The sequence below is a fragment of the Dendrobates tinctorius genome, unplaced genomic scaffold, assembly GCF_039654945.1.
Source record: "Dendrobates tinctorius isolate UK_male_01 unplaced genomic scaffold, ASM3965494v1 ptg000230l, whole genome shotgun sequence".
Classification (NCBI taxonomy): domain Eukaryota; kingdom Metazoa; phylum Chordata; class Amphibia; order Anura; family Dendrobatidae; genus Dendrobates; species Dendrobates tinctorius.
This window is the reverse complement of record NW_027361897.1, coordinates 3,045,562-3,067,179: the sequence shown is the minus strand read 5'-3', so window position 1 is coordinate 3,067,179 and position 21,618 is coordinate 3,045,562. Positions and strand designations below refer to the sequence as shown.

At 41.3% G+C, this 21,618-nt stretch overlaps 1 protein-coding gene across 2 annotated transcripts in view; it reads right to left on the bottom strand.

The window, feature by feature from the left end:
- Window positions 1–21,618, bottom strand: part of SEMA4G (semaphorin 4G) — a 234,376-nt gene that overhangs the window by 9,376 nt on the left and 203,382 nt on the right. For both annotated transcript variants that reach the window (XM_073555779.1, XM_073555780.1), the window contains exons 10-15: window positions 18,840–18,984; window positions 17,545–17,767; window positions 15,353–15,468; window positions 4,042–4,196; window positions 3,038–3,099; window positions 83–1,247 (exon numbers count right to left, since the gene is read on the bottom strand). In XM_073555779.1, the coding sequence (XP_073411880.1) occupies window positions 418–1,247; window positions 3,038–3,099; window positions 4,042–4,196; window positions 15,353–15,468; window positions 17,545–17,767; window positions 18,840–18,984 (1,531 nt within the window). In that variant the 3' untranslated portion in view covers window positions 83–417. The remainder of the gene's footprint in view (window positions 1–82; window positions 1,248–3,037; window positions 3,100–4,041; window positions 4,197–15,352; window positions 15,469–17,544; window positions 17,768–18,839; window positions 18,985–21,618) is intronic.

Below are 21,618 nucleotides of genomic sequence, written 5' to 3'. Positions count from 1 at the left end.
AGGACAAGACAAAATGTAAGGAAGAGCATTTCTGTCATTGAACAAAAATGACCCCAGTATTTGTGTGCAGTAGGTAACCTACCTTTAGTAGGTCTTTTATTTTCTTCTTCTTTTGCTTTGGTCACTTCCACAACACACTAGAGCGGGAATTTCCGCACAAGGAAGACAAGTCTCCTTGTACATGTCCATCATAGGGCTTACAACACTTCACGGCAGAGGAGAGCCCAGGTACTCCACAGATAAAGGTTTATGATGTGAAAGTCAAAAGACTTTCACAGTGTTGCTTGATATAAATAAAAAATAGAGATAAGCATGAGTAAAAGGAAAATATAATAAAAATTATAATTTTTTTTTTAAAAAAAGGGATGTTCATTGAGGTAGTATTGTGTTATATCACTGTCTCTTATCAGTTAATCGCTAAACAGAACTTTCATCCAACTTTTCAACCAGCTGTGTATGTTTCCTCTTCTCCAGGATTTTACTGAGCTCCTCCGTGAAGGAATTATACAATGGCGAGCTTGCCTCGTCATGTTGTCTTAAAAGCATATAGCTGTTCCCGTTCATTTTTCTTAGCATGTTGGGAAGGGTGCTGATCCCGTTGGTGAACTCTGAGGGTAGTGGTGGTGGCGGCGGTGGAGGAGGTGGGTTTGCTTTGCTTGGAGGACTAGTTGGCGCCTCACCGGGAATAATCTGTAGACAGCCGTCAGAATAATTGTTCATCTCCTCTGACTTGTCTTTGAAGTTTGAGGATACGGTCTGGAGCTCTACGGCATTTATTCTGGAGCCGCCCGTGCTGTATTTACCTTTTCTTTTTTGTTGGCAAGATATAGAGACTAACACAATGGTCAGAACGAGGCATAGCCCTCCGAGGATAGTAATTACGGAAATGTACACAAACTCCAACTTGGAAGAACCGTGAGGTGCAGGTGTTGGCAACTGGACAATTGGAGTTGGTTCTGAGTAGATCTTTCCTTTTGGTAGCTCCAACAAAACACTGACGTTATATGAAGTCACTACGGCCTGCAATCCGCTTTCTTCAGAGTAACAACTATATTCACCGCTATGTTCGAGAAGAGCATCGGTGATGAGAAGCCCATCGATGCCAACTCGAAGGCGGTCGTCGTCACTATCCAGTGGTTCGGAGCCGTTTACAAACCACAGCGGCTTAGCCAGATTAGAGCGGAGGTCACATTGCAGAAGAACGTCGTCCCCTTTTAAAACGGTCCGCATTTTCTTCATAGAAGGAGCTGAAAAACAAAAGGTTAGGTATAATTACGGCCGAGATCGCTGTTTAAAAGACACCAAATGTCACAGTGCATTAATAAGCTTGGGATGGAGAGGAATCAATAAAAGGTCTAATGCACCAATATATATTTACTGCTCAATGAAGCACAAAGAATGTGTTTTGATTCTCCCCGATGTTCTTAACCTTCGTCCTCCTCAGTCTAATATTGATTTGTCAGGTCTGATTCAGAAAATCCCAGATGATAAATTATGGGCGCCAGCTTTGCGCAGTGAATTCCAACACACAACGCTCCCATTGAAAGCGTAAGTAGGGTAGATGAAGTCTCAACACAGGGAGGTCTCTAACACCCATCGCCAGGGTCGGAATAATTACCTAGAAATCCCAGTTCTGAATGGCTTCAGGGTTTTATTGCCATACCAATCACGGCCAGACAGCATGGCACGTTTGCTTACATTAAGAAGCCCTTGTAGCTCCATGTAGGATCAGGCTTTGCCAATTTCCTTCTTACAGGCTTTACCAATGTGATTTTTTAAGAATCAGAAATTTAATTTAATTTCACCTCTAACCATTTTTTTTTGCATTTTTTATTCATTGGCGCTTTTCTTTTTTTATTATTCAGTTTATAAAGTATCTTGGGCTTGTATTTTGTAGGACGGGTTGTACTTTGGCATGGCGCAATTTTGGGGGACATACAATAAACATATTTACGCTTTTAACTTGTAAGGTCCTTTTACAATGGCAACTAATTGTAAAACAAGAGTTTCTAAAAACCTGACTATTGACCTGTCCAAATAGATCGGCAATCATCTGACGAATGAGCAAAACGCTCGTCTGCATTTGCCGACTTAAAGGTCATTTTTATCAGCAGCACATCATTCTTTATGAACAGGACATGTGCTGGGCATAACATGGCATTTCACTTCCACAGAACAATCGCATTAACAATTGCTACGTGTGAAGAGAAGTTGGGTCAGATAGTGCAGGTAGGTGATGGCCGTTTCGCGCTCCTCTGTGGTTTGTCTGACGTTTTCAGAGTCCAGATGAAGCGCACAGGAGCGCAAACGGCCGTCCCTTCATGCACAAGCTTCCACCCGCTGTATCCTAGCTGTTACATGTTTTATTCCAAACAGACATACAAGACCGCTTATTGCGATTGCTGCTTTTTCTTTCTTCCAAAGCATTTTCCTGATTTGTCTTGTGGTCCTGAGCACCACCTGTGAGTCACCCTTGCTGAGCGGACGGCGGTATTTGTTGCATGTCTGGTTACATTTGAGCTGCCTGCCCACAGCCTTTATCGGTCTCGTGTCTATGTTGATGGAAAATTAAGAAAGTTATGGCTCTTGAAAGAATGCAAAAAAAAAAATCCTTGCTCCTTAAAGGGTTAACCACAGCTAAAGTCCTCTTCTATGTACTGTAGGGGACTGGCAGGGCTTCTGTGTTTAACATTGCACATTTGGGAAGTTTCTGAGAAAACGTGGGCAGCGCTACGACTCCCTGAGACATGGAGTTTTTAGGTAACAGATCCCATGTGAGCACTTATGGTAGAAGCATCTGTTGCTTTTCCACATACTTGATATTGTAATGGACGGCTCGCTCATCAGATTAACTGTGAACGCAAAAATACAACAATGCTAAAAATAGCATCCGCGTAGATTTACTGTCCATTTTATTGGAGCACTTTGCGCATTAAGCTTTAACTCCTGCAGGCCTGTGCTCGGCGTCTCCCTGGCTCGGCGAGTCTCATTCTCTTGCTAGCCTGCAATACTGATGTAAGATAAACAGAGCGTTTACCCTCGTCCGTGGCCATTAAACATCCTCCGTTGCCGTTCTGCATATCCTGCGTCATCCGTACCCTGAAAGCAGCCAAAAACAACAATTCATACAGTGAAGTGCGATGACAATCTCAGGCCTCAAGTCAACTGCAGGCATAAGACGGAAGAAAACTGAAAGTTAAAAAAAAAACCTAGAAAAGAAAGCACAGAATTATTGATGACAGGAAAACAATTGTAGCTCTGATACATTAATTTAAAGGGAATCTGTCACAAGGTTTTTTTTTATCCGGAGACCAGCATGATATAGGGGCAGAGACCGATTCCAGCGATGTACAGTATTCACTTACTGGGCTGCTTGCAGGGATAAAATCCCTGTTTTACCAGCTGCAGATCTACAAGTTTTTTGAATGCTGAGCCCTGTAGAACCTCACCAACATCAATGACTGGCAGCTTTCTGTGTGCACTCTGCATAGGCAGAAAGCTGCCAATGAGTGGTGGGGACGTGGTTATACAAAGCTCACGAATATGGAGGACTACATGGTAGCAGGTTTGCTAGTCCTCTAATGATGATAATCTGCTGATAAAGTGACATTATTAAAACTACAGCAAGCAGCCTAGGAAGTGACACATCGCTGGAATCAGGGTCTTTGTCTCTACATTATGCTGTGCTCAAATTAAGTGAAAAAAAAACTGCTGACAGCTTCCCTTTAAATAATTTTCTGCATCATTCTGTGTTTACATTTTATTAGATTTTTCTAATGTAACATTTTTGAAGAGTAATTCTGGTGAAAACAAATTTCATATTGCTAGAAGATTCTCAAGAACAGCACCTTTGTTTTGGGGTTGAATATATGGCAATAAATGACTTCCAGCGACTCTTGTTAGGCTGAATACAGTCAGATAATGAGCCCGTATCCCAGTTGGCAATGGAAGTCATAATGTATAACTATGTCCACCCAATCAGATAAGTAGAGTAAGAACAATGCTAAAATGAGACATTATCCATAAAGATATGTTTTTTACCAGTCTTGATGTTTATGAGGTTTTCGACATGTGCTGCCATCCCAACCACAGTAGGGATTCCTGGAGAGGACGCAGTCATAGCATGAAGAGTAGCGATTACAGCCAGATAGTGGGATCTGCAGCACTCCGCTCTGGGCGCCGATATACAAACTGTTCTGAAAAAAATATATATATATAGGGTATAAATTATATGTTCTATGGATAAACCTTTTATGTGATATCCATGAGAAGATTATTTGCCCCCAACTGAATTGCTTCTGACCAATAATAGTGCCACCTCTGTCCACAGGTTAAATGTGGTACTGCAGCTCAGTCTCCTAAATTTCAATAGAGCGGAGCAACAAGTCCATATAGAATCCATGGACAGGTGAGCTGTGTTTTTTTTTTTTTGTTTTAAATGCTGTACACTGTCTTTATAAATAAGATGTGTCATCAAAATTGGTATTTCCTAATCCATCCTAATTATCTATGTAACGGTGTGTAAGTGAATTAAAATATCGACAGATCACCATCTTCTCCAGTTTCATGCACCACTACGGTCCTGCTGTGCAGCCGGATCCCACGGCGTATTCTGTCCGGGGCGGTGCAGCTTTCCCAATGTAAGTCTATGGGACTCAGATACACTTATACTAAGAAAGCGACTTCCGGTCCACACACAAACTCCTGAGTGATCGGGCTGGTCTGACCTCAGGTCACGTGGGCCAGAAGAGGACCGGAGTGGTGCTGGAAATGAAGGAAGGCGACATTTCGTATTTTAATACATACCATTACACAGATAATTAAGATGAATTATGGGATAAATGGTTGTATAAGACTTCTTTCAGAATTACTGTTCTATCAAAGCAACTTTGAGATGAGATCAATAAGTTCATGACACAAGTAAAATAAACTGATGCAGAGATCGAGAACAAAACGTCTTCTTCCCCCAAAATAGCTTGTTAAAAGTAAACCATAGAAGCAGTAAACAAGACCAAAGTCCGTCGTAGAAATAATTGCTTGATCTTAACCCAAACTAATTACATGACCGGACTGAATCTATAAACCACGAAGTGACGAAAAATTAAAGAAACAGTCGGCAAAATGAAAACATTGCATTATGGCTGGTACAGGCCCGGGAGTGAAGGTGCATGGTCTCTCTGCCTAACCCTCTCCCCCAGGCCTGGCATCATGCTCCGCACCGGGCACACTTTGTATAAATGACAAATGTTTTGGGAGATCCGTCAAATGTGATTTTAGAAAACTTCTAGTTGAGTTGACAAAAGGAGACAATGCGAAATACAAGGAACCAGCGTCAATGTAACAAACACCAATACCAGGAGTTACAACCAGAGGTGAATGAATGTGTTCGGAAACCGTCGCCAAACATGAATTTGCCATATTGGTACCCTACTTGTGCCGAATTTATGTTTGAAGATCGATTCCAAACATATTTGTCAATTTCTACTCCCATTGACGCCAATGACGTTCGCCGAATATTACAAATACAATATTCGCCGCCGTTCGGAATCCGAACCGAATTTTTAAAAAAAATTCACTCAACCCCAGTTTCAACCCTAAATAGCTCTAGAAACAAACGCTGAAACTAGATACTCATTTGTTTGTTATCTAAGATTCTCGTATTCAGAAGCCTTCCCCAACATACACGTCCATACAGCCATTCAATGGTATACGTCAGTCAATTTTATACAGTTGTTTTAAAAGGGATTTAAGAGTAAATGGATTCACACACAATTACAAAATGAAATAATACAGTTTACTAAGAAAAAAAAAATAATTATGAAAAAAACCTGAATTGTATTCAGCCTCCATATCAGGGCTATCCAAACCTACCATATAGCAGAGACCTTGATGGATGGCGTTATCTGAGCATGCTCGGGTGCTCACCGAGTGACTTCGTCGCACTTAAAAAAAAATATGTTCAAGTCCCCGCGGATGCTTGTCTCGCGGATGTTCGACAGACAACACATGCAGGGATTGGCTGCTAGTTAGCCATCACTAATGAGAGCAGAGCACACTTCCTACTGCATCTTGGAAGTCTCATTTGTACTTGATTGTTCTTGGTCTATGTCCTAAAGTTAGGACTGTCCTGGTGCCTGGCAGTCCCTGGTACTTCCCTTACCAAAGGCCCCGATTCTTCATTTCCAGTTATTTATTAAGCACTTATTTTGTATTGTGGCTTTTGTTGTTGTTTTTTTTTTTTTTTTTTTTTTTTTTTTTAAGGGGGGGGGGGGTCAAAATGGCACATGTGCTTTATGAATTTTGGGTTAAAACAAAAATTTGTTTTTGTCTTTGACCCATTTTTGGGACCTTTTAGAGCAAAAACGTGGCAAGTTTGCTTACCTTTCATTAGATACCTATGAATCAGTACCGACCAAATGAAAATTTAACTAGAAGTAGAAGCACTTTCTTTTGCATTTGCTTCCCATGTCTAAATGGAACAATTATTTTAATTTTGTTCCTTGGAAACTCAAAAAAATATTTGTATGAGTTTAGCCAAGTGATAAGTAATGACGTCTCATCACTGCCAAAACTCTGCATTTGCAAATGAGCAGAAGATGCGAGGAACCATCAATATGTGCAGCTGAGGAGCCAAGTACTTGAGAGAAACAATTCTCATTTCTAGACAGTTTCAGAAGATTTATACAACTGTTGTACCCTCAGATGCATTTTATTACAAATTCCTTCCCTATAACCAACATTTCTTGCCAGACTCTGCATTTATGTTCTACAATTAGGATGCATTGCATCTAAAAGGGATGTCGCAGCACATGGTCACATCACTGAATGGCTGCCTTGGAACAACCACGTCCCGATGGACAACGTCATAGGAATTAGAAATTTAGTATAGTTCTTCTGATTCACTATGTTGATTACCCCATGTGCAGGGCATTGCAGTAGCTTAGGTATCCATGGTAATGACCACTCATATAGTGACAGACTGCTCTTAGCAGTCGTAACCATGGATACCTAAGCTACTGCAATGACTGCACATAACGTAAGCAACATAGAAATTTAGGCTAGTTCTTCAGATTCTCTAATTGGAGATATTTGATAATATTAATATTACACCTAGATATTGGGATAGAATATTCGAAATGGAAATATCCCTTTAAGTAAAGAAGCCTTAAAGTATATTAGTTACATTTTGACATGTTTTCTGCCTGCAGCCAACAGGAAAATACTGGGCAAGGATTTAAACTTTGACCAACTTTTTCATGTTGAACTGGACACACAAAATAATGGTGGCTGCAGAGAGGAATAAAATGTTTTTATTTTACTTTTTTATTTAATATCACCCCTCCGTTGCAGAGATGTTAGCAAACAAAGTATTTGATACCCTATGGGTTAACTTTTGTTAAGTCCAAGTGGGCGACATCCGATTAGTTTTCACTGGAGGCGTGTACTTCTTCCCCCTGTATGATCCTGACCAATCATAAGGAAGCAGCAACACACTGGAGAAAAAAGAAGATGCGTTCACAATAGCTTAGAGCAGGTTTTTCAGTGTGTGAGATGTAAAGTTAGAGCTGTGATCTCTTAATCTAAGATCCTGCATGATTAGAAAGTGTTGGGAGTAGAGAACAGATACCTAATACTTTAGGAGTTAACTCATATCATACCAGCCACCACTCTCCAGCCGAATGATTTCTGTACAGCACTCTCTGCTCACCACCCTCCACTTCTCCCAGCTCCTGACAATTGCTCAGCCTTTTTTTCTTGCTTATTCTGGGGTTCACACAGAACCATCAACAAGTATGTCCTATCCTGTGACCTCAGATTAAAAGAACACATTTAAAAGATGGGAGGTCACATTACATGACAGTTCGTTGATTTTTGCATTATTGCAAGTGTTATGAGAGTTAAGAGGGATTACCGGTAATATAATTTACTCTAAGTATCACTATTTGCAATAGTACAGCGCCCCCTCTAGAAAGATTATTATCTGGAAAGTTTACGTGGAATTTGGACATTGTGTAAGAAATTTACTGCTAGTTGTCAACAAAAAATCTATATCGCAGAACTAAAGTAAATCTAAACCTGTTACAGCAGGTCAGAAGCTATAAAGCAAGACTTGTAAAATTCACAGTATTCGGCTCTGGTGCTGGATTTGTTGTCCATACATTGAATTACTGCGGCTTTTATACAAGACCTTGAGCAAGAAAGTAGAAGGACACTGGGTTATTTCTCGCTTTTACAACCCCTGTGCTTCATTCAGTTTTTACAGTTATCATTGTTAGCACTTTTTTTTTTTTTTTTTTTTAAAAAGTGCTAACCTGATATTGCCTATACACATTTGATATACACTAATGTGCAAAACTTTTAGACAGGTGTGGAAAGATGCTTTCAAAATTAGAAGAAGTGTTAGTAGATTACCGTATTTTTATCAATTTACAAAATGCAGAGTAATCGAACAAAAAGGAAAATCTAAATCAAATCAATATCTGGTACGACTGTCACTTTACCTTCAAAACAGTGTCAAAGCATCAGTTCTTCTCAGTAGACTTGCACACAGTTTTTGAATGAACTCGGCAGGGAGGCTGTTCTAAATGTGGGATCTCCTGTGGATGTAGGCTTGCACAAATCATTTTGCATTACATGTAATCCCACAAACTCAATGAGATCAGGACTCTGTGGGGCCATATCACTTCCAGGATTCTTTATTTTTCTTTTTTGCTTTAGAAAATTGTTAACGATATTTGCTGTATGTTTGGGGCACTGGTCCAGTTGCAGAAAATATTTGAAGCCTCACTAATAGTATTGCATGATGTTTAAGTATCTGCCTGTATTTCTCAGTATTGAGGACACCATTACTTTTGACCAAATTCCCAACTCCAAACTTGCAAGGAACCTCCACCATGCTTCACTGTTGTTCACTCCATGATGCCCTCTGTTACAGACAAATATTTCAAATTTTGACTTATTAGTCTAGAGCATCTGCTGCCATTTTTCTGCACCTCTGTACTCATCGTTTTAAGCATAGTTGAGTCACTTGGCCTTGTTTCCCTGTCGAATATGATTTCTGACCAACATTTTTCCATGATTAGTGGAAAGGAATCTCCAAACAGATGGGTCCCATTGGTTGCTGTCAGTTCTGAATTGATGGCACTGCTGGACATTTTGAAATTTTAAATGGAAGCAAGCATGTGTCTTTCATTTGCTTCACTAAGTTTCCTATGCCGACCACTGCATCTATCGCTCTCAACCTTGCCATTTTTTAGTGTCCACGATGCTGAGAAATACAAGCAGATACTATCTATCATGCCATACTATCAGGGAGGCTTATGACTGGCTCCAAATATATTTTGCAACAGGACAATGACCCCCAAAACTTGGCCGATGTCAATAAGAAGTAACTTCAGGGTAACATAGAACAATAAGTCCTGGAAGTGATGATATGGCCCCCCCAGAGCTCTTATCTCAACATGACCAAGTTTGTGTAGAGTTACATGAAGAGATAGAAGGATTTGCACATTTCTACATCCAAAGAAGACCGGTTGTTAGATCCCCAAGATGTTTGGAACAACCTCCCTTCAAAGGGGGCAGTCACACTGACTTATCGATTTGATTTGGATCTCTCTTTTTGTTCATTCAATTTTAATTTTGTTAATTGATAAAAATAAAACTATTAACTTTTACATTTTTGAAAGCATTAATACTTTGCAGCATTTTTCCACACATCTACAGTACAGACCAAAAGTTTGGACACATCTTCTCATTCAAAGAGTTTTCTTTATTTTCATGACTATGAAAATTGTAGATTCACTTTGAAGGCATCAAAACTATGAATTAACACATGTGGAATTATATAATTAACAAAAAAGTGTGCAACTGCTGAAAATATGTCTTATATTCTAGGTTCTTCAAAGTAGCCACCTTTTGCTTTGATTACTGCTTTCTTTGCACACTCTTGGCATTCTCTTGATGAGCTTCAAGTGGTAGTCACCAGAAATGGTCTTCCAACAGTCTTGAAGGAGTTCCCAGAGATGCTTAGCACTTGTTGGCCCTTTTGCCTTCACTCTGCGGTCCAGCTCACCCCAAACCATCTCGATTGGGTTCAGGTCTGGTAACTGTGGAGGCCAGGTCATCTCGCGTAGCACCCCATCACTCTCCTTCTTGGTCAAATAGCCCTTACACAGCCTGGAGGTGTGTTTGGGGTCATTGTCCTGTTGAAAAATAAATGATGGTCCAAATAAACACAAACCGGATGGAATAGCATGCTGCTGCAAGATGCTGTGGTAGCCATGCTGGTTCAGTATGCCTTCAATTTTGAATAAATCCCCAACAGTGTCACCAGCAAAGCACCCCCACACCATCACACCTCCTCCTCCTCCATGCTTCACGGTGGGAACCAGGCATGTAGAGTCCATCCGTTCACCTTTTCTGCGTCGCACAAAGACACGGTGGTTGGAACCAAAGACCTCAAATTTGGACACATCAGAAGACAGCACAGATTTCCACTGGTCTAATGTCCATTCCTTGTGTTCTTTAGCCCAAACAAGTCTCTTCTGCTTGTTGCCTGTCCTTAGCAGTGGTTTCCTAGCAGCTATTTTACCATGAAGGCCTGCTGCACAAAGTCTCCTCTTAACACTTGTTGTAGAGATGTGTCTGCTGCTAGAACTCTGTGTGGCATTGACCTGGTCTCTAATCTGAGCTGTTGTTAACCTGCGATTTCTGAGGCTGGTGACTCGGATGAACTTATCCTCCGCAGCAGAGGTGACTCTTGGTCTTCTTTTCCTGGGGTGGTCCTCATGTGAGCCAGTTTCCTTGTAGCGCTTGATGGTTTTTGCCACTGCACTTGGGGACACTTTCAAAGTTTTCCCAATTTTTCGGACTGACTGACCTTCATTTCTTAAAGTAATGATGGCCACTCGTTTTTCTTTACTTAACTGCTTTTTTCTTGCCATAATACAAATTCTAACAGTCTATTCAGTAGGACTATCAGCCGTGTATCCACCAGACTTCTGCACAACACAACTGATGGTCCCAACCCCATTTATAAGGTAAGAAATCCCACTTATTAAACCTGACAGGGAACACCTGTGAAGTGAAAACCAATTCCGGTGACTACCTCTTGAAGCTCATCAAGAGAATGCCAAGAGTGTGCAAAGCAGTAATCAAAGCAAAAGGTGGCTACTTTGAAGAACCTAGAATATAAGACATATTTTCAGTTGTTTCACACTTTTTTGTTAATTATATAATTCCACATGTCTTAATTCATAGTTTTGATGCCTTCAGAGTGAATCTACAATTTTCATAGTCATGAAAATAAAAAAAACTCTTTGAATGAGAAGGTGTGTCCAAACTTTTGTTCTGTACTGTATATAAAACTTTTGTACAGTACATTATATATTTGCTGATGTCACTGATTTTGCCAACTAACTAAAATGAATTCACAATGTAGGAGTAGGTTTCTTTTTTGTTACAGTGTATGATCTGGGTTATATAGATCCCAGCTCTCAACTCAGTTTTGATGAGTGGCTTTCTCGGTTCTGAGATTCCTCACCAATCACTATAAGAGAAGCAGAGGCACACAGTCGGGAGCTGTGCCACTTTAGCATTGCTCAGCTTTTTTTCTACAAAAAATCATTGTATTAATCTATCCAAGAAACAGTCACAAATTCAGTCACTAAAGATGGTGCACCATGCTTACATGAACGCTTCTGACCTTTGCTCCAATGCTATATGGAGGTCTCCGTACCCAGACACATACTAAACAAAACTGACATGACATGTACAGGCATTTTGGAATAGTAAGAACCCTTTATATATAGATGGTTTCTCAGCGCTAACAAGACAGTCAAACTTTGGTATAACCCATAAGTTACCAGATTGTTCCAACAGATGCCGCAAACAGTACAAAGATATATGCAGCTGGACAAAAATGGATCACATTCTACGTCACGTGATACGGGCACACTTCTCAGCATGTGACATGGGGTGCGCCTGCAAGGGTTAATTTATCTCCTCTCACTCAATCTCTGTTGTAGGCTATAAAGTGATCATAAATCACATTCCCGATACAGTCCACCCCCCCACCGATTACTTAGCGCGCTGCCACCACTCACCACAGGGTGAGGAATCCCCAAAATAGTTTACTGTCAGACAATTCAAAAGGTCATAAACTCTCTGAAAAGCTATGGATCCTTACAGAGCATACAAGGATCAAACTTAAAGATTTTAACCTTTAGTATAAAAATATACAGTGATTACAATAAAAGATATAAAAATGTGAAAATAAAACGACACACAAGTATGCAAAACAGTCATAAAAATAAAAAGGGAGAAATAACAAATACCTAAACGTTTCCGTCTACAGTTATCCTTGTGGGAAGGAGAAGTGAATTATGGAGCACATCAGTATACGCAGCTCTCACATGTGAACAACTCTTTTTGTGTCAACCATCTTTTTATAGTCTTGACCATAGTCTCATATTTACAGGATGACCCGGATTGATCCATTTAAAAGATGCTGTTTGTGAATGAACAATTACCAGCTCTTTAAGGCTGTGTGCACACGCTGCGGATTTTGCTGCGGTTCCGCAGCGGTTTTGGCCGCTGCGGACCCGCAGCAGTTTTTGCTGCGGTGTACAGTAGCATGATTCCCTATGGGAATCAAAAACCGCAGTGCAGACGGTGCGGAATTTTCCGCGCGGATTATCTGCGGTTTTCAATCCGCAGAAAGAATTGACATGTCAATTCTTTCTGCGGATTCCCCTGCGGTTTGCCATCTCCTCCATTGAGGAGATGAAAAACCGCAGGACAAAACCGCAGAGCAATCCGCAGGTAAAACCGCAGGTATTTTGACCTGCGGTTTCACCTGCGGATTTTACAAAATCCGCGCGGATGAATCCGCACCTTTTCCGCAGCGTGTGCACACAGCCTAAAGCTGCCATATTTGACACCTCTAGTATTCTCCCAAAAGACCCCCACCCGGTGGTTCAGAGTTCCAGCAATAAAGCCCCCTTCTCACATAGCGAGATCGCTGAAGCGTCACCGATTTTGTGACGCAACAGCGACCTCGCCAGCGATCTCGCTACATGTGACATGCAGCAGCGACCGGCCCCCCAGCTGGATATCGCTGATCGTGCTCGAATGTCCTGGGCCATTTTTTCGTTGTCGGTGTCCCGCTGGCCAGCGCGCATTGCTGTGTTTGACCCGACGAGCGACCTCGCTAGCAACGCAGAACTCAGGGACGCAGGCTGGAATCATTCAGAATCGCTGCTGTGTGACAAGGTGCCAACGACCGCCGAGGATCGCTGGATGGTTGCTGCGTCGCTGAAGAGATCTGCCTGTTTGGCAGCTTACTAGCGATCATTTAGCGACGCAGCAGCATCCCTAACAAAGTCATATCGTTGTCGGGATCGCTGGTGCGTCGCTAAGTGAAATGGGACCCTAAGAGTAGGCAGATGTTATCTCCTTTGGGTAGGGACGATATGTGGATATAGCCTTAACTAGTTATTCTACTGACATTATATTTTACCTTACAAGTATATACAGTGCCTTGCGAAAGTATTCGGCTCTCTGGAACTTTTTAACCTTTTCCCACATATCATGCTTCAAACATAAAGATACCAAATGTAAATTTTTGGTGAAGAATCAACAAGTGGAACACAATTGTGAAGGTGAACGAAATTTATTGGTTATTTTAAATTTTTGTGGAAATTCAAAAACTGAAAAGTGGGGCGTGCAATATTATTCGGTCCCTTTACTTTTAGTGCAGCAAACTCACTCCAGAAGTTCATTGTGGATCTCTGAATGATCCAATGTTGTCCTAAATGACTAATAATGATAAATATAATCCTCCTGTGTGTAATCAAGTCTCCGTATAAATGCACCTGCTCTGTGATAGTCTCAGGGTTCTGTTTGAAGCACAGAGAGCATCATGAAGACCAAGGAACACAACAGGCAGGTCCGTGATACTGTTGTGGAGAAGTTTAAAGCCAGATTTGGATACAAAATGATTTCCAAAACTTTAAACATCCCAAGGAGCACTGTGCAAGCGATCATATTGAAATGGAAGGAGTATCATACCACTGCATATCTACCAAGACCCGGCCGTCCCTCTAAACTTTCATCTCAAACAAGGAGAAGACTGATCAGAGATGCAGCCAAGAGACCCATGATCACTCTGGATGAACTGCAGAGATCTACAGCTGAGGTGGGACAGTCTGGCCATAGGACAACAATCAGGTGTACACTGCACAAATCTGGCCTTTATGCAACAGTGGCAAGAAGAAAGCCATTTCTCAAAGACATCCATAAAAAGTGTAATTTAAAGTTTGCAACAAGCCACCTGGGAGACACACCAAACATGTGGAAGAAGGTGCTCTGGTCAGATGAAACTAAAATCGAACTTTTTGGCAACAATGCCAAATGATATGTTTGGCGTAAAGGCAACACAGCTCATCACCCTGAACACACGATCCCCACTGTCAAACATGATGGTGGCAGCATCATGGTTTGGGCCTTTTCTTCAGCAGGGACAGGGAAGATGGGTAAAATTGATGGGAAGATGGATGGAACCAAATACAGGACCATTCTTGAAGGAAACCTGTTGGAGTCTGCAAAAGACCTGAGACTGGAACGGAGATTAATCTTCCAACAAGATAATGATCCCAAATATAAAGCAAAATCTACAATGGAATGGTTCACAAATAAACGTATCTAGGTGTTAGAATGGCCAAGTCAAAGTCCAGACCTGAATCCAATCGAGAATCTGTGGAAAAAGCTGAAAACTGCTGTTCACAAACGATCTCCATCCAACCTCACTGAGCTCGAGCTGTTTGCCAAGGAAGAATGGGCAAGAATTTCAGTCTCTCGATGTACAAAACTGACAGACATACCCCAAGCGACTTGCAGCTGTAATCGCAGCAAAAGGTGGCGCAACAAAGTATTAAGTTAAAGGGGACGAATAATATTGCACGCCCCACTTTTCAGTTTTTGACTTTCCACAAAAATTTAAAATAACAATAAATTTCGTTCAACTTCACAATTTTGTCCCACTTGTTGGTAATTCTTCACCAAAAATTTACATTTGGTATCTTTGTGTTTGAAACATGATATACGGGAAAAGGTTGAAAAGTTCCAGGGAGCCGAATACTTTCGCAAGGCACTGTACTTCCTTCACAGCCTGTGATATTGGCACTGCACAAAATATGCTGTCGCCAGAGGCTAGTGTCTTATCCATGGCAGTCTACACTGCACTTTACTTGCCGCATTTACAAAAATCAGGTCCTACCTAACAGAGAGTAGTAGTAGCTTACAGAATTAGATAAAACAATGAAACAAATAGTAGAAAAACATAATATCCTACCTGTTTTTTGGATACAACCAAATTTTCAACAGCCTGTGGCGTCTTGAAAACCTGTATTTCTTCTATTATGTGAACCTTGTTGTTGATAACGACGGCCTTGTGAATCCAGCCATTGTCTGCAGAAGAGATTATAAAGTGTGATTGAGATGGTATTTGTGCCCTCTTTAGTACAAGATATGGAAACCATGACATTATAGAGAAAGCCATAGGGAGGAGAACAAGCCAGAAATCTCTGTTTGCAGGCTGGAATAAACGATTCTGGGATTTCAAGATACATTCTCGCCAGACTAATGCACGTCTCAAGGTACAGATGGCCATTTGGGGAATTTCTATTACGATATTAGAAAAAACTGTATGAATAGCGATTACTTATGTCTAATCTAAAATGCACCATGTACATTTACATGGCGGCCTGTATTCTGCGGATAGTGCACGTAATGGTCTGGGGTTTCCATTAACAAATGGCTTTATCTTTGGTACTCACAAAGAGGCACAATAAGTTTAATATCTGCTGGTTACGTGCACGTTTCTTGGATTGCAACACATGTGCAGGTTGAAGCACTTAACTTGAACATAGCTGACACATATTTTGGCCTAAAGTTCTACGCACCTTACCATTTTTCCTATAGGGGAATATGGTACACCCATGGTGGCTTATGGCTGCCTCCCAATTCTTCCACTAAGGAACTCTGGGAGACAACCCCTGTTTCTTCCCAGCCTCGGCGTTCCATGCTGGGTTGAACTAGTCACTTGTCTATGGTATCCCAGTGTCTCTGAGGGTCCTTACCACTAGTAGTCTGTTGTTCTTTATGAAAATACTTCCTGACCACACTCGACTGCAATATGTCCGCCACACAAACAGATCAGGTCCGAGTCCAAGTACAAGCAAACTGGAACAGCAGCAGTATTGGTACTTCACTTAATGTGACACATAAAGACTGTATTTCCTTCTCTTCTCTCAGTCTCATAAAACTCCTAGTGTCACCTGCACCTTCAAAGAGAAACGCCTCAAAAATGTATTTTGAAATGTTTCTTGGCTCATAGCATACACCGTTTCCTCGCTCCTACTCAGACCTACAAGCCATCCGGCTACGCCCAGTAACGATCCCATGGCCATGCAGTGCACTCACATTGTCTCTCTGGACTTACTACTCAGTCTACTAGCCCGAACCAGTTTCCTTATAGGAAATAAACCTGACTTAACTTTCACAGGTTCTGACAAACTCTCCATCACTCACTGACGTCTGTTGGCCCACCAGCTTGGCTTGCTCCTTGTCGTTAAGATTCAGGGCCGCCCACTGTAATTCTCAGGGAAAGAATCTTTACTTTGTGCCAAACTGTCTCTTCTAGATAGATGCACTTCTACTCCTACCTACTGACATTATGGCGCTCCATCTCAGCACTACAATGGTCACTGACACATCAACATATGATTTTTAGGACAACTGTCTCCTCCTTCCTCAAGCTAGAATCAAGAAAATTCTAGCCCTTGTGTGAACTATTCTCCTAGGGATTGGTGGCAATGCTGCATGTAGTGGCCCTCCAGACCATTACAAGAGTGGGGTGCATGAACTATGTAGGGTACATAACCATGTAACAGAGCAGAACATCAGCAAATTTTCCTAAAAGGAATCTGTCACCGGGTCATCTGCGAGCAGCATGATGTAGGGATCAAGACCCTAATTACAGCAATGTATCATTTACTGGGCTACTTGGTTCAGTTTTGAAAAAAAAAAACAACATTTTTTTTTTAGTTATCATCAGCCCATCTACCAGTTCTGTGACTACTGAGCTCTGTTTAAACCCCCCCACCACTGATTGACAGCTTTATGATACACTGTGCATAGGCAGAAAGCTGCTAGAGGTGGGGGCAGGGTCATACAGAGCTCATGAACAAGGACTACATGGCACCAAGTTTACTAGTCCTCTTGTGATAATCTGCTATAAAACATTGATTCTATCAAAACTACAGCAAGCAGCCCAGAGAGTGACACTGCTGGAATGAGCGTCTCTTGTCTACATTTTGCTGCTGTCAGAGTAAGTGTCAAAAACTTGGTGCCGGATTCCCTTTAAAGACACATATGTACAATTTTATGCAAATGCACAAAAGCAAGTCACCTGTAGTTAACCCCCCTTACACGTAACAGTAGTGACCTACGGGCCTACAGCAGAGAGGAGGTCGTCATACAGACCTGTCCCTAGAAACAGCACGTCATACTGCTCTTTATTCAGGGCTGTGACTCGATCTACAGCGATACGGGTATAGATGATATTCTTCTTAGAGAGAAGCTGTTGGTCTCCCATTGGCTTAACCACATCAGATACCAGAGGATGATGCTTCACAAAGTCGAGGACATTATCCGGGAGATCTTGTGAAGAGTTGTAGCCACTGGTCCGAAAGTCATTGGTAATACACTGTGAAAGAAGAATATCCAACTAAGTAAAATATAGATAGAAACATGTTCAAGGAAATCATTCTAAGACCATGAAAATCATCCACATATGGTGACCTCAGCATTTACTAAGACACCAACGACAGAGGAAGAACACAATCTAAAAACAACCAGTTTATAACTTTTGTACAGTTTATAAAGCCAACTTTTTTTGGTTGTCGTGGTGCAATAAAAAACCCCACAATCATTCATATACAACAAAGTTATAACTGGTTTGAAAACCCCTTCTACCCAAAAGTGAACATCCATCTATGGTGGGACGTCAGTACCTACAGATCAAGGGTCAGCAACCTGCGAGGACTTCAGCTTTGGTGAAACTACAACTCCTGTCCTGACTGATGTACTCAAAATTAAGAAAAAATTCCATCTTATTTAATATGTTCATATCAGGATTTTTATCTAAAGCAGAGGGCACAGAGCCTGGCGGAGCACCGGAAAGTGTTGCAACTAGAGTGACCAGGAATCGGGAAGGTGAGTATTTTGTTTTCTTTTCATAACATGCAAAGCAAATTCCGAGAAGAAAAATACCAGCTGGACAACCCATTATGTGCTTATTATCTTAAATATATCTTTAGAGCAGCAAGAATGTTTTTTCCTCATCCAGAACTCCAAATCTCCAGCATAAACCATCGTATTAAACATCACAGACTGGCAACCTACAGGCCAACTGGAGCGGACACAGAAGCCAACTGCTGTTATATATTGGACTGATGGGCTGTAGGATCCCAAAGCCAGGAAACCATCGGGCGCTTCCCCAGCACTAAAGGAAGGTGCTCATCTACGTGGGAACGATGCCTGTGACACGCGACCACTGTAATAACAATCACTGCTTCCCCGTAGGAGAAATCTGATGATGAAAGAAAGCAATGGCAGTGGTGGAAGGGGATGGATTCTGAAACCCTAGCCTCAGGCACCTAGCCCGGCCAATGAGCACAACATAAATGTTAAGTGCGACTTGTGTTTTCAATAAATTGGCTCATATAACGAGAGCGCACTTATAAAAATAAAAACACTCTACAGAAATAATCACTTACTGAACCAGGTCTTGGTTTCGGAACGTTTCCATTATATTTGATCCATTTTTTGGAGGACTCTTGATATACCATATAAGGCCCTTCAAATACTTTCTGAATGTCCGGTAGTCTATATCGACAGACTGCTGAGATCTTCATATTTCCCCTATGTACAAGAATGGAGACATAGAATCATATAACAAAACACTCCACTAGTGGACGAATTGCGGCTTGGAAATCACTGAACAATAAATGATGACAGAAGGAAGCAAATAGCCTGTAAAGAATTCAGAGACATAAATGGAGCAAAAAACAGTCATTACAGGTCATACAAATCCCAAAAATCCTGTTATAGGAAAGGAAAATGCATGAGTGTACTTAAGTCATTTTAGGCATGACATGGATGAGGCATAATGGAACGGAACGCTTAAATCCAAAACGAAGCCACCAGAACCAAGAAAACGCAATTCTTCTTCTTCTTCATCTAGATAAATAGATTTCTAGCTCCTGGCTTCAATGACGTAATGTACATTAATTTGTTCTGATTAACGGAGAATGAAGCAAACAAGCAAATTATTTGCAGTGATTTTCTTGCGTGCTCCATCCCCAATACTTGTTTTATACAATTTATACAATGTGCGAGCAAGCGGGTGTTCGGACTGGGAGAGGAATGACAGAAAGAATTACAAGGGAAGCTTTGAAATTCTGCAATATTGTGTGACATCGCATGGACCAATAGTTCCCTGACAGACTAGAAAATCATTCTTATTATTTTGGGCAGCTAGACATTATTAACCCTCGCTCTATCACAAAGCTGGAAGTCATCCTTAATTTGCAGAAAGAATTGCTACGTTAGTGTACCATTCTTTCTGCCTACCAAAGCATGTTGTGGGACAAGAGGGGAATCAAAGATTACCATGGTCTAGCAGCGCTAGAAGGATTCTTGCCTTACCTCATCATGAAGATCTTTTACGTAGAATTTTAGTTGCCATAACCAGTAACAAGAGTAGCAATTGTAAAGGTCTTTGATAAACCCCTAATTTTAACCAATAAGATTCCTGAAATGGATTTAGTATGTTTGAAGCTTTTTCTCTGCAAAAAGTTCTCATGAGGAATTCATATCAAAATGGAGCTGGCATCCTATTCATCCAATTTTCTGCAGTTACTAAAGGAGCGGAATCTTTCTAAATTCGAATGATACATTCGCTCAATACATCTGTTCTAGTTGTCCGAATAGTGGTCCTAATTATCCCTTTGTTTTGTTTGTTATCAATCTAGAAAGTTTAGGCCCCTGTGCACTTTAGACAGCTGTTGGCCAAACCATGGCCCGACCTGCAGTTATTTCCTCTCGACTCGCCCATATACAGGAGTGCTCAAGCTGCCAATCGCATCAGTAATCTCGATGAATGAGTTGCTGCCTGATATCCCTACAGAGTAATAGAATTGGCTGTCCAAAATCAGACATGCCGGATTCTTAGATCCCTTAGACTGTCATCTGAACCCGTCACTATCGACCGACATTAGTCTATGGGATATGGGGGCCTTAACAGTGTACCAACTATAGGGTTGGGACATATGCCTGATGAGGCTTCTGGAGTAAGTAGGTTCAGTTCAGGTAGGTAGGTCGGCTGCATTAATTTTTTCAATGGATGATGAGAATCTGGATAAAGGTCTTACAACAAAATGAGCAAAGTCCTCCTGTCCCAAGTAGCTAGAAGTCTGACAGAATTAAACACAACCAGAAGGGGTGTAAAAGGATGTACAAATGGTCCACCTTTAATAAAACAGTCACAGAACAAAGTTGGGTAAAACAAAAGAACTTCACTTTTTCTTTCTTCACACAAAGTGGCACAATAAGTTTGAGAAAACTTGTAGGTCATGAGAGCTCTGCAGTCACACTTTATGGTGCTATTGCTCAAACATTCCAGAATACAACTTGAAGAGTCTGTAGAAGCTATAATTATCACTCATCCCTGCAACAGAGGAGTTTGACCAGAGTTACTTCACAAGGACTTATGGACAGAGGAGTCTCTGACCAGAGTTACTTCACAAGGACTTATGGACAGAGGAATCTCTGGCCAGAGTTACTTCACATGGACCTATGGACAGAGGAGTCTCTGACCTGAGTTACTTCACAAGGACCTATGGACAGAGGAGTCTCTGACCTGAGTTACTTCACAAGGACCTATGGACAGAGGAGTCTCTGACCTGAGTTACTTCACAAGGACCTATGAAAAGAGGAGTCTCTTTGGGACACGTGGCTAAACTCTGTATATGCATCCCCTGTCAGGCATCTGTTTCCAGGGCAAACTGTCTGAGATTAATAAAATGGGTCAAATAGGGTCAAAGAGAGTGTTACGCAGGGAGTTCATCCGTACCACATGTCAATATTCAAGGTGTTTATATCTATGTTGTTGTTACTGCTCGGGCTACCCTGAACGCCATCTAATTCCCTAGCTCCCCCCCCCTCCCTGGTTGCCTCTTTGCAACCATCCATGGTTCTCCCCCCCCACCTCTTCCTCCCTTCCCCTTTCTTATCTTCCTTTCTTACTCTCTGGTTCTGGTTGTTTGAAACCCTCGTTTTGAGGATTAAAGATTAAATGGTAGGATTGACTTTATACGTATTAGGTGTTGATTAACCAAAAAAAAAAAAGTTGTAACTTGTATCAGACATGATTGTTGGTGGTGTGATGGGAAATGTGAATCATAATCAAAAGATATACTACCACGTGTTACAGCGTTGTTCTCTTTGTGTATTAATGCCATTGATACCTGAATTTTTTCCCTTTTCTAATGTAAC